Genomic DNA, 16,575 nt, shown 5'->3' with positions numbered 1-16,575 from the left:
ATCCCCTTGTCCTCCAGCCTCCTCCTGTAGCCTCCAGCCCCCTGTCCTCCTCCTGTAGCCTCCTGTCCTCCAGCCTCCTCCTGTATCCCCCTGTCCTCCAGCCTCCTCCTGTATCCCCTTGTCCTCCAGCCTCCTCCTGTATCCCCTTGTCCTCCAGCCTCCTCCTGTATCCCCTTGTCCTCCAGCCTTCTCCTGTAGCCTCCAGCCCCCTGTCCTCCTCCTGTAGCCTCCTGTCCTCCAGCCTCCTCCTGTATCCCCCTGTCCTCCAGCCTCCTCCTGTATCCCCCTGTCCTCCAGCCTCCTCCTGTATCCCCTTGTCCTCCAGCCTCCTCCTGTATCCCCTTGTCCTCCAGCCTCCTCCTGTATCCCCTTGTCCTCCAGCCTTCTCCTGTAGCCTCCAGCCCCCTGTCCTCCTCCTGTAGCCTCCTGTCCTCCAGCCTCCTCCTGTATCCCCCTGTCCTCCAGCCTCCTCCTGTATCCCCCTGTCCTCTAGCCTCCTCCTGTATCCCCCTGTCCTCCAGCCTCCTCCTGTATCCCCTTGTCCTCCAGCCTCCTCCTGTATCCCCTTGTCCTCCAGCCTCCTCCTGTATCCCCTTGTCCTCCAGCCTCCTCCTGTCCTCCAGCCTCCTCTTGTAGCCTCCTCCTGTCCTCCAGCCTCCTCCTGTCGCCTCCTCCTGTCCTCTAGCCTCCTCCTGTCGCCTCCTCCTGTCCTCCAGCCTCCTCCTGTCCTCCAGCCTCCTCCTGTAGCCCCCCTGCCTCCTCCTGTAGCCCCCCTGTCCTCCAGCCTCCTCCTGTAGCCCCCCTGCCCTCCAGCCTCCTCCTGTAGCCCCCCTGTCCTCCAGCCTCCTCCTGTAGCCCCCCTGTCCTCCAGCCTCCTCCACGTGTCCCCCAGTCTCCTCCTGTTCCCCAGCCTGCTCCAGCATCCTCCTCCTGTCCCCCAGCCCCTCCATCCTCTATCTTCCTGCTGTCCTCCAGCCTCCTCCTTCTGCTCCAGCCTCCTCCTTCTGCTCCAGCCTGCTCCTGATTTCCCAGCCTCCTCCTCCTGTCCCCCAGCCTCCTCCTCCTGTCCCCCAGCCTCCTCCTCCAGCATACTCCTGTCCCCCAGCCTCCTCCTCCAGCATACTCCTCCTGTCCTCCAGCCTCCTCCTCCAGCATACTCCTCCTGTCCTCCAGCCTCCTCCTGCCCCCCAGCCGCCTCGAGCATCCTCCATCTTCCTGCTGTCCTCCAGCCTCCTCCTTCTGCTCCCCAGCCTGCTCCAGCCTCCTCCTGTCCCCCAGCCTCCTCCTCCTGTCCCCAGCCTCCTCCTCCTCCTGTCCCCAGCCTCCTCCTCCAGCAGCCTCCTGATTTCCCAAACTCCTCCTCTTGGTGATCGGCTGTCATGGTAGCCTAAAGTCCCATTGAGACTAGTAGGCCTGCCATGTGTAATGATCTCTAATAGCAGATGAGAGGCTATTAGAGATCAGCAGTAATATTGCTATACACTAGTATTCCAGTATATTATATTACAGAGTCTAAAATAATGGTAACATTTTTTTTAAAAAATTGAAAAAAAAGAAAAATTTTAAAGCAACCCCCTTTCACTAGATCACATATATACACATTATATACCTGTCACACTGCCCCCCCCACACATTATATACCTGTCACACTGCCCCCCCACACATTATATACCTGTCACACTGCCCCCCCACACATTATATACCTGTCACACTGCCCCCCCACACATTATATACCTGTCACACTGCCCCCCCACACATTATATACCTGTCACACTGCCCCCCCACACATTATATACCTGTCACACTGCCCCCCCCCACATTATATACCTGTCACACTGCCCCCCCCCACACATTATATACCTGTCACACTGCCCCCCCACACATTATATACCTGTCACACTGCCCCCCCCACACATTATATACCTGTCACACTGCCCCCCCCACACATTATATACCTGTCACACTGCCCCCCCCACACATTATATACCTGTCACACTGCCCCCCCACACATTATATACCTGTCACACTGCCCCCCCACACATTATATACCTGTCACACTGCCCCCCCACACATTATATACCTGTCACACTGCCCCCCACCCCCACATTATATACCTGTCACACTGCCCCCCCCACACATTATATACCTGTCACACTGCCCCCCCCACACATTATATACCTGTCACACTGCCCCCCACACATTATATACCTGTCACACTGCCCCCCCCACACATTATATACCTGTCACACTGCCCCCCCACACATTATATACCTGTCACACTGCCCCCCCACACATTATATACCTGTCACACTGCCCCCCCACACATTATATACCTGTCACACTGCCCCCCACCCCCACATTATATACCTGTCACACTGCCCCCCCACACATTATATACCTGTCACACTGCCCCCCACCCCCACATTATATACCTGTCACACTGCCCCCCCCACACATTATATACCTGTCACACTGCCCCCCCCACACATTATATACCTGTCACACTGCCCCCCCCACACATTATATACCTGTCACACTGCCCCCCACACATTATATACCTGTCACACTGCCCCCCCCACACATTATATACCTGTCACACTGCCCCCCCACACATTATATACCTGTCACACTGCCCCCCCACACATTATATACCTGTCACACTGCCCCCCCACACATTATATACCTGTCACACTGCCCCCCCACACATTATATACCTGTCACACTGCCCCCCCACACATTATATACCTGTCACACTGCCCCCCCACACATTATATACCTGTCACACTGCCCCCCCACACATTATATACCTGTCACACTGCCCCCCACCCCCACATTATATACCTGTCACACTGCCCCCCCACACATTATATACCTGTCACACTGCCCCCCCACCCCCACATTATATACCTGTCACACTGCCCCCCACCCCCACATTACATACCTGTCTCACCTCCTTGCACTGCTTCTGTATAACTTCTCATACATACCTCGGCATGCATGGCAGCAACCTCTACCGGGGTCTTCAGTAGCTCCTCCCACATAGGCGTCACATGGTCATGACCTCATCGAAGGTCCTTGACCACATTCACTGCTGTGATGATCCCCAGAGGTAGTGTGTGCTGCAGCCAGCAGGTGTGCCCTGCCCACCCGAACCCCCCCGCCCCCCCCCTCGCGGTTACCGCGGTCACCGCGTCCGCGGTAACCGCGGTTACTCTCAGCCAGGCAAGTCGGACCCTGGTCCCGGGACCAGGAGACGGGACTCAGTCTCCTGGCCCGGGACAATGCGGGGAATAGCGTGACATTCCCTTATCCTCCCGGGGCGGCGGGACTGGGGTTAAAAAGCGTGACAGTCCCGCCGAAAGCGGGACGGTTGGGAGGTATGCAGTAGTGACATCTTCAGAACCCCCTGGTAGTTATATCTACAGGACCCCCAGTAGGGACATCTGAAAGACCCCCCTGTAATGACATCTACAGGACCCTTTAATAGTCACATCTGCAGGACCTCCTTTATAATCATATCAGCAAGTTCCATAAATAGTGACATCAACAGGACCCCTGACATAACATTGACATGTACAGGACCCCTGAATAGTAGCATCTAGACAACTTCCATAACAGTGATAGGATGAAGGATTCATTTAACTGTGACATCTAAAGGACCCTCTTAAACCCTCCTATCTACAGGACCCCCATAACAGTGACAGCTCTAGGACCCTATGACAGTGACCAGACAAGAGTGACCCTTGCCGGACGCCCATAACAATTCCAATTCCTATAGCAGTGACATCAGTGACCTAAAGACCCCCAGAGTGACCGCTCCAGGACCCCCATGACAAGCCACACACTGTGATTATACAAGGTGTAGTTATACCCCCATAGCAGTGACCTCCATAGACCTTATATAAGTGATGACCCCCATTGGTGCTCTGTTTCGGGGTCTTCCTGGGGGCATGACATATTTCTGCGCCTTTAAGGCGTCTGATATTCTTATTTTTCCATAGTATTGACTTGTGGATTGGCAGCACATGACCTATGCTGAGCACCAGCGGCCCCGGCGACGCTCCATCACTTCGCCTGTCAGCCGCCTCATGGTTTTTTTTCGGAAACTCTCCTCCTGGGAAATAAGGTTAAGCTGAGAGGCCGCCTCCGCTTAAAGGATAAATGCCCCCAGCATCTGTCACTGATTCATTATGGCCGACCAGGGACTGCGCCAGGAAGGAATTGGCAACTTTCTGTGGACATTTACAGATTTCACATCTGTGAGATCTTGTCAATAACTCAGCTTTACGGCCGGGGACCCGCGTAGCAAGCAGAGCGCGTCTCCTCCATCGCTCGCCTGCCTGCGGTTTATAGCCGGAGCGCATCGCAGGGAGTCATCAAAACGGTGGGGAGCGACAGCGTGAGCGCAGGCAGAGGTGTAAATACTGGAGACATGCATGCAACATCCGAAACTTCAAGTGGTGCCCCCTAGTGGTGGTCCCCAGTCATGTTGACACTTTACTCCACTGCCCATAGGGGGCGGCGTCATCAGCAAGGGCCCTGTCCACCATTGGTCAATGGGACACCAATCATCTGGGTCCAAATATCCAGCGGAGGGGCCTTAGTAAAAGGGGAGCAGGGACGATATTCACATCAACTATTAGTCTTTCAAAGTGATGTATTTTATATTCATATTTCAAGGTTTGGTGCATTTTGAAGCCCCCTATAATACCCATGGTGCACTGAAGTGTTTGGATTCCTTAATGGTCACATAATAAGGCGGAATTTGTTACATTCTTAAAGCTAAAGTGCATCATAATCCATCATTCAGAATCTCTGTGGCCTCCATATATTTTTATTTATATGCAAATGATCATTTTGTTGCACTGCGAGGCCACCAGGGGTATCAGGGCACAGCCCAGCTGAGCTGGAGGTTATGGGCACGGCCAGCGTTAGGGAGAGGCAAACTGGGCATTTGCCCAGGGCCCCTTTGTCTTAAAGGGGCCCCCCTGCATGTGCACTTTAGTGGGCAGAGGATGTATTTCTTCTTTAATACCCCTTGGTTGAATGCCCCGGTGAAGAAGCTTCTCATTTATCTCCTGTATACATATCTATAATCTATCAGTCTAGCTATACGGGCAGCACGGTGAGTAGCACTTTTGCCTTGCAGCGCTTGGGTCCTGGGTTCGAATCCCAAAGAGTTTGTATGTTCTCTCAGTGTTTGCGTGGGTTTCCTCCGGGTACTTTGGTTTCCTCCCACACTCCAAAACATACTATTAGGCTATTTAGATTGTGAGTGTCATGGGGACAGGGAACAATTTTTCATGCTTTGTGCAGCGCTGCGTAATCTGTGTGTGCTATATAAATAAATAATTATTATTATCTATCTCCTATGATCTGTCTATTTTCTACCTATATATCTGTCTATTTATCCATTTATCTATCAGACTTTATGCCTATCTATTATGTTGTATCTTCTATCTATCCCCTATCTATTATCTATCAATCTTCTATCTCTCATATCTATTTACCTATCATCTATCTAATTTCTTTCTATCTTCTATCATCTATCTCACTATCTATATATAATTGACTTTATATTTCTGCATCTATAAATCTATATCATCTTTCATATTTACCTTCTATCATCAATCTCCCCATCATCTGTCTATCTCCTCAGGGTGCACTGAAAATCATGGCCACACCCACAGTGCCGTGAAATGCTCATTTGCATATAAATCAGAAGTAAAATTCATTGGCATTGAAGACAAAAAAATTCTCAAAAATGTAAAGTTTATAATTCACTTTAGCTTTAGTGGTGACTTAGATGAGCTTAACATTAAATATACACTCACCGGCCACTTTATTAGGTACACCTGTCCAACTGCTCGTTAACACTTAATTTCTATTCAGCCAATCACATGGCGGCAACTCAGTGCATTTAGGCATGTAGACATGGTCAAGACAATCTCCTGCAGTTCAAACCGAGCATCAGTATGGGGAAGAAAGGTGATTTGTGGCCTTTGAACGTGGCATGGTTGTTGGTGCCAGAAGGGCTGGTCTGAGTATTTCAGAAACTGCTGATCTACTGGGATTTTCACGCACAACCATCTCTAGGGTTTACAGAGAATGGTCCGAAAAAGAAAAAACATCCAGTGAGCGGCAGTTCTGTGGGCGGAAATGCCTTGTTGATGCCAGAGGTCAGAGGAGAATGGGCAGACTGGTTCGAGCTGATAGAAAGGCAACAGTGACTCAAATCGCCACCCGTTACAACCAAGGTAGGCAGAAGAGCATCTCTGAACGCACAGTACATCATACTTTGAGGCAGATGGGCTACAGCAGCAGAAGACCACACCGGGTGCCACTCCTTTCAGCTAAGAACAGGAAACTGAGGCTACAATTTGCACAAGCTCATCGAAAATTGGACAGTAGAAGATTGGAAAAACGTTGCCTGGTCTGATGAGTCTCGATTTTTGCTGCAACATTCGGATGGTAGGGTCAGAATTTGGCGTCAACAACATGAAAGCATGGATCCATCCTGCCTTGTATCAGCGGTTCAGGCTGGTGGTGGTGGTGTCATGGTGTGGGGAATATTTTCTTGGCACTCTTTGGGCCCCTTGGTACAACGCCACAGCCTACCTGAGTATTGTTGCTGACCATGTCCATCCCTTTATGAGCACAATGTACCCTGTAACATCTGATGGCTACTTTCAGCAGGATAATGCGCCATGTCATAAAGCTAGAATCATCTCAGACTGGTTTCTTGACCATGACAATGAGGTCACTGGACTCAAATGGCCTCCACAGTCACCAGATCTCAATCCAATAGAGCATCTTTGGGATGTGGTGGAACGGGAGATTCGCATCATGGATGTGCAGCCGACAAATCTGCGGCAACTGTGTGATGCCATCATGTCAATATGGACCAAAATCTCTGAGGAGCTTCCAGCACCTTGTTGTATCTATGCCACGAAGAATTGAGGCAGTTCTGAAGGCAAAAGGGGGTCCAACCCGTTACTAGCATGGTGTACCTAATAAAGTGGCCGGTGAGTGTATATATACGTATGAAATTAATAAACGATGAATGGTTACAGGTTAAAACAAAAGAAAAAAAAAACTAAACTAAAACGAGTAAATACATAATGAAAATATATAAGACATCATGAAATGAAGGAAGTAGGGAACAATACATTGAATAGAAAATTACAAAAAAAGAAACTTGAGCAGCTGCCAGAAATAAATTATAAAATAAGAAAAAAAAAAGTTCTATAAATTAAAAAAAACCTTAAAGAATAGAAATTTAAAACAAAATGAAAATGTGGGAACATTTTCTTGTATTCTTTAGTCATTTACTGTTAAAAAAAAGGACCAAGAAGGATTGTCATAGGGACAGCCAGGAAATTATTTCTTATAACTAATAGAATACTATCACGTTAATAATGCAGCTATCTTTATGGACAGTCTTGGCTGCTTTTCTACTTTACTGCTCTAGGGCAGAGCCGCAGCACATGACACCAGCGCAGGTACAACGTCTCCCACAGCCAAAACTCCACTTCATGTTTCCTGGATAATTGTGTTGGCAAATTCAATTGTTGCTCTTTTATTTTTTTTTGCAACTGTTTTACGCTGCTGGAAGATATCAGAAGTGGCTGCACTAGAATAATAGTGAGTGCAGCTCTGGAGTATAATACAGGATGTAACTCAGGATCAGTACAGGATAATTAATGTCATGTATGTACACAGTGACTGCACCAGCAGCAGAATAGTGAGTGCAGCTCTGGGGTATAATACGGGATGTAACTCAGGATCAGTACAGGATAAGTAATGTCATGTATGTACACAGTGACTGCACCAGCAGCAGAATAGTGAGTGCAGCTCTGGGGTATAATACAGGATGTAACTCAGGATCAGTACAGAATATGTAATGTCATGTTTGTACACAGTGACTGCACCAGCAGCAGAATAGTGAGTACAGCTCTGGGGTATAATACAGGATGTAACTCAGGATCAGTACAGGAAAAGTAATGTCATGTATGTACACAGTGACTGCACCAGCACCAGAATAGTGAGTGCAGCTCTGGGGTATAATACAGGATGTAACTCAGGATCAGTACAGGATAAGTAATGTCATGTATGTACACAGTGACTGCAGCAGAATAGTGAGTGCAGCTCTGGGGTATAATACAGGATGTAACTCAGGATCAGTACAGGATAAGTAATGTCATGTAAGTACACAGTGACTGTACCAGCAGCAGATAGTGAGTGCAGCTCTGGAGTATAATACAGGATGTAACTCGGGATCAGTACAGGATAAGTAATGTCATGTATGTACACAGTGACTGCACCAGCAGCAGAATAGTGAGTGCAGCTCTGGAGTATAATACAGGATGTAACTCCGGATCAGTACAGGATAAGTAATGTCATGTATGTACACAGTGACTGCACCAGCAACAGAATAGTGAGTACAGCTCTGGAGTATAATACAGGATGTAACTCAGGATCAGTACAGGATAAGTAATGTCATGTATGTACACAGTGACTGCACCAGCAGAATAGTGAGTGCAGCTCTGGAGTATAATACAGGATGTAACTCAGGATCAGTACAGGATAAGTAATGTCATGTATGTACACAGTGACTGCACCAGCAACAGAATAGTGAGTACAGCTCTGGAGTATAATACAGGATGTAACTCAGGGTCAGTACAGGATAAGTAATGTCATGTATGTACACAGTGACTGCACCACCGGCAGAATAGTGAGTGCAGCTCTGGGGTATAATACAGGATGTAACTCAGGATCAGTACAGGATAAGTAATGTCATGTATGTACACAGTAACTGCACCAGCAGCAGAATAGTGAGTGCAGCTCTGGAGTATAATACAGGATATAACTCAGGATCAGTACAGGATAAGTAATGTCATGTATGTACACAATGACTGCACCAGCAGAATAGTGAGTGCAGCTCTGGGGTATAATACAGGATGTAATTCAGGATCAGTACAGGATAAGTAATGTCATGTATGTACACAATGACTGCACCAGCAGAATAGTGAGTGCAGCTCTGGAATATAATACAGGATGTAATTCAGGATCAGTACAGGATAAGTAATGTCATGTATGTACACAATGACTGCACCAGCAGAATAGTGAGTGCAGCTCTGGGGTATAATACAGGATGTAACTCAGGATCAGTACAGGATCAGTAATGACATGTATGTATACAGTAACTGCACCAGCAGAATAGTGAGTGCAGCTCTGGAGTATAATACAGGATGTAACTCAGGATCAGTACAGGATAAGTAATGTAATGTATGTACACAGTGACTGCACCAGCAGCAGCATAGTGAGTGCAGCTCTGGGGTATAATACAGGATGTAACTCAGGATCAGTACTGGATAAGTAATGTCATGTATGTACACAGTGACTGCACCAGCAGCAGAATAGTGAGTGCAGCTCTGGGGTATAATACAGGATGTAACTCAGGATCAGTACTGGATAAGTAATGTCATGTATGTACACAGTGACTGCACCAGCAGCAGAATAGTGAGTGCAGCTCTGGGGTATAATACAGGATGTAACTCAGGATCAGTACAGGATCAGTAATGACATGTATGTATACAGTAACTGCACCAGCAGAATAGTGAGTGCAGCTCTGGAGTATAATACAGGATGTAACTCAGGATCAGTACAGGATAAGTAATGTAATGTATGTACACAGTGACTGCACCAGCAGCAGCATAGTGAGTGCAGCTGTGGTGTATAATACAGGATGTAACTCAGGATCAGTACAGGATAAGTAATGTCATGTATGTACACAGTGACTGCACCAGCAGCAGAATAGTGAGTGCAGCTCTGGAGTATAATACAGGATGTAACTCAGGATCAGTACAGGATATGTCATGTATGTACACAGTGACTGCACCAGTTCCTTTATTTAGTATATCATACTGTATAGGTTTGGTTTAAAGGCAGATCATGAGGCTCCTGTTGGGACTTGATGAATTTGGGGACCGCATGTGTTCAGCTGCCCAATGCAGGAACCTGTGAAGGATATTCTGCAGAGTTATAAAAAATATAAAATATTTGATGGTAAAGTTCGAGGATTCTAACAAACACCATGCCCTTCTGGGGGGATCCTTTTAAAAATTGGGGGCCCCATAGATCTGGAAGGGGGAGGCTCTGTACATAAAGTGTTAACATGGCACGTGTGAGAAGTTTTCCCTTTGGCGTCAGCGATCAATCCCCCACGCTGGATGAGAGGGGCGGCATTTGCATTCAGACATGTGAAATGTAAAGAGAATTAGCCGAGTTTAATTGATTCCTCCAGACGTCTCACATGTCAGATTCGCAGCGTCTGGAGGATTAGAGCCGATGCCTCCGGTCCTCCCAGTGTCTGCTGGGAATTTGTTATTTTTTTTGTATCTGATCTTCTTTATTCCTGGGCATTAATGTTCATTGCTGTGATCTCTTCTCTTGTCTTGTTGGGTGACTTTCATCTTTTTCTCTTTTAGGTAATTCTCATCCTGACGAAGCTTTACGATTTCAACCTGGGGAGTGTGACTGAGAGCTCCCTCTGGAGGTAAGCGTAAAAATTGTATCCCCTTGGCAAATGATACAAGCTTCACTGCGGCACCAGGCAGTTTCCATGCAATAAAATCCAGATAATGCCCAGGAACTAAATTAACTATTACAGTTTCGGCATGGCTGTTCGGTGAGAAGAGGGACTCCCAACCTCTGCTCTGTCTGTAGCCGTGGGGTTGTGCCACTGTACGGAACGTTTACACAGGCTGCAGACATTTGTGTAAAACAGCCCTCGTTGTCAGGGGTCACTAGGACAACACACTTTGCTTTATTAACACAGTGGGCCCACACTGAGCACTTTATGTATATTTATTCCAAATTTCCTCCAAGAGGTAGTGACCTGATGGTTTCCCTGCAACAAAATTCTGATAATAAACAGGGGTTTAAGAGCCAATACCACAAGACCAAGGTAAGGCTGTTCAGTAACACAATGGGTCCACCATAGCTGGGCTAAAGGGGCTCATTATAATGAATGTAGATTATTCTAAGAGGTAGTGACACACAGGTTTCTCTACAACACAGTTCAGATAATGCACAGAGTTAAATGGCATAGCAACATTAGGGGTAGCCCCAAGTTAGATTTGTACATTTAACAAGAGCCCATTATATTATCAGAGTCCCTAAATCCCTTCCTCATGCAATCCCTTCCCTTCCTTGGTTGAACTTGATGGACATGTGTCTTTTTTCAACCGTATAAACTATGATACTATGAAATGAAGTTAAGAGGTAGAGACTAGTGATGAGTTGACACAGGGGGTTTGTGTACCTGGACTTGAATCCAAATGCTTGCAACTATCAAGAGTGTTAATCCTTTAAATGCAGCTAAACTAAATTTAGTATAATTCAAGAAGTCGTTTATCTGTAACAAAGTTCAGATAATGCAAAGGAGTTTAAGGGTCCACAGGACCCTCATCAGTTGATAGGTCTGTTGGTCATAACTAGCTTCACTAGAGGGGCCTATTTCAATATAATAACTTGAATGCTAATTATTTCAAGAGGGAGTGACCTGGTGGTTTCTCTAAAAAGTTTAGATAATCAACAGAGGGTTAAAGAGTGAAAACCACAAGACCGTTTAGACAACACCCTTAGGAGCAGCAGTGAGATAAGTCTGTTTATTAGCTCATTGGGTCCCCGCTAGCTGCACCACAGGAGCCCGATATTATGTCAGAATTGGATTAGAGATTACTTCTAGAGGTAGTGACCTGATGGCTATGTGCAGCATAGTTCAGATGGTGTACAGGGGTGAAAGGTTTAGTAGAAAAGGGCATAGACCATATAAATAGCAATTGCTCCATGAATAACAAATACAACTTCAATGGAGATTATTTCAAGAGGTAGCGACTCGGTGGTAACAGAGCTCAGATAATACACAAGGGGTTTTTGTATCAATACTACAGGATCCCTTTCCCAAAACCTTTATGACCATAATAAAGATGAATCTGACAGATTGATGCTTTGTAGGGGATACAGGAACCCGTTATGTTGTCAGAACTTGAAATTAGATCACTCTAATGAGCCAGAAAGGAATTTTGGGGTGTTACCAGAGCCCTTTCATGCTGCAGCTTCACAGGCTGTCACACTGTGCAGGAGCACTTTCCCCCTCCCACTGTGTGAGATCACATCAGGCAGAGGGAAGGGAAAGTACTGAGGGAATAGAGGGGAGGGGAAACAGTGTAGCAGCCTGTGAACCTACAGCACAGAGGGGCTCTGGTAACACCCCCAGGAGCCCTTAAGGCTCATTAGCATAATTATAACCAGGGGGCACCAGCAGTAAAAACTAATAAATAAGTTTAAATTTATAGTGAGACTCTGAGTCCTGGACCTCTCTGTGCAGGTAGATCTGAGAGCGATGGAGCGATGATCCTAATTTTTGGGCCCCGCATGGTGACACTTACCACTAATGGACTGTAATGTAAGAAGCTGCCACCGTCCCCAGAATTTCAAGGATTTCATGAATAAACAGGACGGATTCCTCCATTCGCATCCTTTTCCTTCCAGAGCTCAAAAATAGCGAATCTGACCTTAAGACTCCAACAGAAGCTGCAGGGAAATTAGGAAGCTGCAAAATATTCTCCATTTTATGTAAATTACTATAAGTTTTAATAGGAAAAAAAATGTAAAAAAATAATTTATCAGTTGTTTTTTTATTTTCTTCTTTCTAGCTAATGAGCGCTATCTTGTTGCTCTCTGCTACCTCACAATTCTCATTAGAGCTTTCGCTGCGCCTCACTGACCCTGAGTAGCAGGAAGCAGCCGGCTCTGAAGGATTCAACTCATGGGCAGGAAAGCAAAAATGCTAAAAGAAAAAAAAAAGGCGAAAAATTTGTACTTATTTATTTGCATTCTGTATTTTATATCACATAAAATAATTATGTTTGCGTATTTTTTTAGTGGCAGTATAGATATAATACACACTGTGATGTCACAGTACAGTGATAATACACACAGTGATGTCACAGTACAGTGATAATACACACAGTGATGTCACAGTACAGTGATAATACACACAGTGATGTCACAGTACAGTGATAATACACACAGTGATGTCACTGCACAGGGATAATACACACAGTGATGTCACAGTACAGGGATAATACACACAGTGATGTCACTGCACAGGGATAATACACACAGTGATGTCACAGTACAGGGATAATACACACAGTGATGTCACAGTACAGAGATAATACACACAGTGATGTCACAGTACAGGGATAATGCACACAGTGATGTCACAGTACAGGATAATACACACAGTGATGTCACAATACAGAGATAATACACACAGTGATGTCACAGTACAGTGATAATACACACTGTGATGTCACAGTACAGTGATAATACACACAGTGATGTCACAGTACAGGGATAATACACACAGTGATGTCACAGTACAGGATAATACACACAGTGATGTCACAGTACAGGAATAATACACACAGCGATGTCACAGTACAGGGATAATACACACAGTGATGTCACAGTACAGGGATAATACACACAGTGATGTCACAGTACAGGGATAATACACACAGTGATGTCACAGTACAGAGATAATACACACAGTGATGTCACAGTACAGGGATAATACACACAGTGATGTCACAGTACAGGGATAATACACACAGTGATGTCACAGTACAGGGATAATACACACAGTGATGTCACAGTACAGGGATAATACACACAGTGATGTCACAGTACAGGGATAATACACACAGTGATGTCACAGTACAAGGGATAATACACACAGTGATGTCACAGTACAGAGATAATACACACAGTGATGTCACAGTACAGAGATAATTCACACAGTGATGTCACAGTACAGAGAAAATACACACAGTGATGTTACAGTTCAGGACTAACCTACTCCATAAAGAATAGTATGTGGACATGCACGCTCGGTCTTGCCTCTATCTCCTGAGGTGTGTGGTGATCTCTCAAGTCTGAAGCTTCAGCATCTTCTTCGCTTGTCCGAGGAAACACTGACCTGCTGGAACAATATTACAGCACGTGCACAGCTCAGCGCCTGCTCTGAGACGAGGGCATTCTGCAGCTTCACAATCCAAAGAGCAAATAGAGAGACGAGGCTGAGCTTCTGGTCCATATATGAATGATATTCTTTAAGGGACATCCCCTTTAACGTGGCATTCAGCGAGATACATTCAGTGATAGTCAGGAAGTTCTTCTGACCCTAGAAGTGCTGCGCTGGGTAAGGTCGCCCTTAAGGCTGTGTTCACATTATATTCGGATACATCAATGCTGGCAGTTTATCTGCTAGGGCATAACTAAAAATGTCCTTACTCGGCGTTCTCACAGGACGGCCCCGGGGGGAACCTCTGTAAGGCCTCAGGCTGTCATTATAAAAACAGTCAGCCCCGGCGGTCACCATGTGATCAGCAGATAACACCTTAAAGGCATTGTACAGAAGTAAAAAAAACAAAACACGGATACTTCTAGAAACATTGCTGCACTTGTCCTTACATTGGGGTGAACTGAGCTGCAATACCAGACACAACCTGCAGACAGGGGGGGGCGCTATTTTTTAAAAAAACAAAAAACAGCCATGTTTTGTCAATCTTATACAAGACCTTTTATGAGCTATTAACTTTCTACCAATTACAGTCATAGATAACAGAGATGAAGCTGTCACTCAAATCAGTGAATTTTCATGCAAATGTTGTGTCTGGGTTGGAATTTTCCTCCTTAAACTGGATACATTTGCCTTTTAAATGGAAACCATCAGTAGGTATGATCATACATATGACCATGGATGTGTAATCATACTTTGTGTATTTTGTTAGTATCAGCAGGACTTTGATATATGGATTTACATTCCAGGATTGTAGCTTCTCAAAGTGCACAGAGGGTATATGTCCTCACACTGCTGTGCCCTGTGCTCTTTGCATGGATCTATTACACAGCCAATGTTTTCTACTTTGATAACTTACTGTAATATTTTACCAGAAGACTGCTGCTGCTTACAGCAGGGGGTTGGGCTGTGAAAAAGATCGATGCAGAGAGCACGGAGCACAGTAGTGTGAGGGACATTGCACCACCCTATGAGACGACTACGTCCATACAAAAATATGGTGGTAAGTTGTTTCAGATAAAATCAAATCAAAAGGCGAGGGGGCACTGTCTCCATCTGGAGAAAACAAGGTTTAATCACCGGAGGTGACAGGGCTTTTTTACTATGAGAACTGTCAATCTGTGGAATAGCCGAGCTCAGGCGCTGGTCACAGCAGGGACAGCAGAGAGCTTCAAGAAGGGTCTAGATGCCGTTTTACACCTAAATAACATTGATGGTTATGTTAAATAGAATTGTTTCCCCTAAATCCCTTCCTCATCCAATCCCTTCCCTTCCTTGGTTGAACTTGATGGATATATATATATAACCTATGATACTATGATCCTGAAACTGACATAAAATCTGGATGGTCATACCTACTGACAGGTTCCCTTTACAGAGACCTTATTGCAGTAGCTCCTCACCCATCATTAGGTCACCCACTCCTTTCCCTTTAACCGTTATATATGAACTTCGTCCTTGTAGTATATATGGCCGCTCCATCTCTTAGTCTTTGACCTTTGGTTAAAGTCGCACAGCTGGCGCACTCATTTCCATACATGCATGATTGATGAGCGCCGCTCCCCGCTGCAGAGTTTTCTCTTACATTTTGTTCTCGTTGTGCTGAATGGTGTCGAATTGAAGCCAAGATGCTGCGGCGCCCCCTGGCAATTACTGCAGCCTCTTTAATTAATCGTTCTGAGCCTCAATCACCCAGGACCCCTTTAATTCCAGATGTTTGTTGCTTGTTTGTCTTCCCTTGGTTGCAGCCATTCAGGAAAGTTCATGTTTTTAAATTAAAATTACAAAAATATCTGATGTGACCTGAATAGTAACAGAATTTATCAGAATTCTCCTCTACTGCTATGGAGGACCAGCCCCGTCCTGCAATACACAGACATCCCATTGATGTGAATGGACACATTGTAATACTTCATGTCTCCTGAGGGGGCAGTGTAGGGAAAGTGAGCACTGGCAGATTTCCCCTGAGATCAATGCCCATATATGGAGGATTCCAGCAGGGGGCGCTTTATACTCTGTTTACTCTACATAATACCAAAATTATTATTTTCAGGGGATCGTTGGTATCTTAACATAAACTCCACCCACACTTACAGGACACACCTCCAAATATTTTGCACCGCACCCTGCTAGCCAACAAAACTAGTAAACAAAACTGGTGGATACAAAGCGACATCCAAGAAAATAGCGCGTGTGCAGCTTTAGCTGTGAATGGAGTACAAGCTGTGAATGGAGAAAATAGCTTGTGTGCAGCTTTAGCTGTGAATGGAGTACAAGGCTCTATGTCACTCCAGATGCCTGTAGTAAACCCAAATACTAGTTCCTCCTTATCTAATGTACATTTGTATCATTGGAGTTTTACTAGACGTCGAGGCTAATGGATCCCCAACATTGGCCACAAGAAATGTATTCTTGCAGCT

General features: G+C 45.8%; 1 protein-coding gene across 1 annotated transcript in view; it reads left to right on the top strand.

The window, feature by feature from the left end:
- Window positions 1-16,575, top strand: part of SORCS3 (sortilin related VPS10 domain containing receptor 3) — a 417,809-nt gene that overhangs the window by 114,743 nt on the left and 286,491 nt on the right. Inside the window, exon 2 of the mRNA XM_072130504.1 lies at window positions 10,491-10,558. Within this exon, the coding sequence (XP_071986605.1) occupies window positions 10,491-10,558 (68 nt within the window). The remainder of the gene's footprint in view (window positions 1-10,490; window positions 10,559-16,575) is intronic.

This window comes from Engystomops pustulosus, chromosome 11 (assembly GCF_040894005.1).
Source record: "Engystomops pustulosus chromosome 11, aEngPut4.maternal, whole genome shotgun sequence".
NCBI classification, from domain to species: Eukaryota; Metazoa; Chordata; class Amphibia; order Anura; family Leptodactylidae; genus Engystomops; species Engystomops pustulosus.
This window is presented reverse-complemented; position numbering and strand designations above follow the sequence as displayed.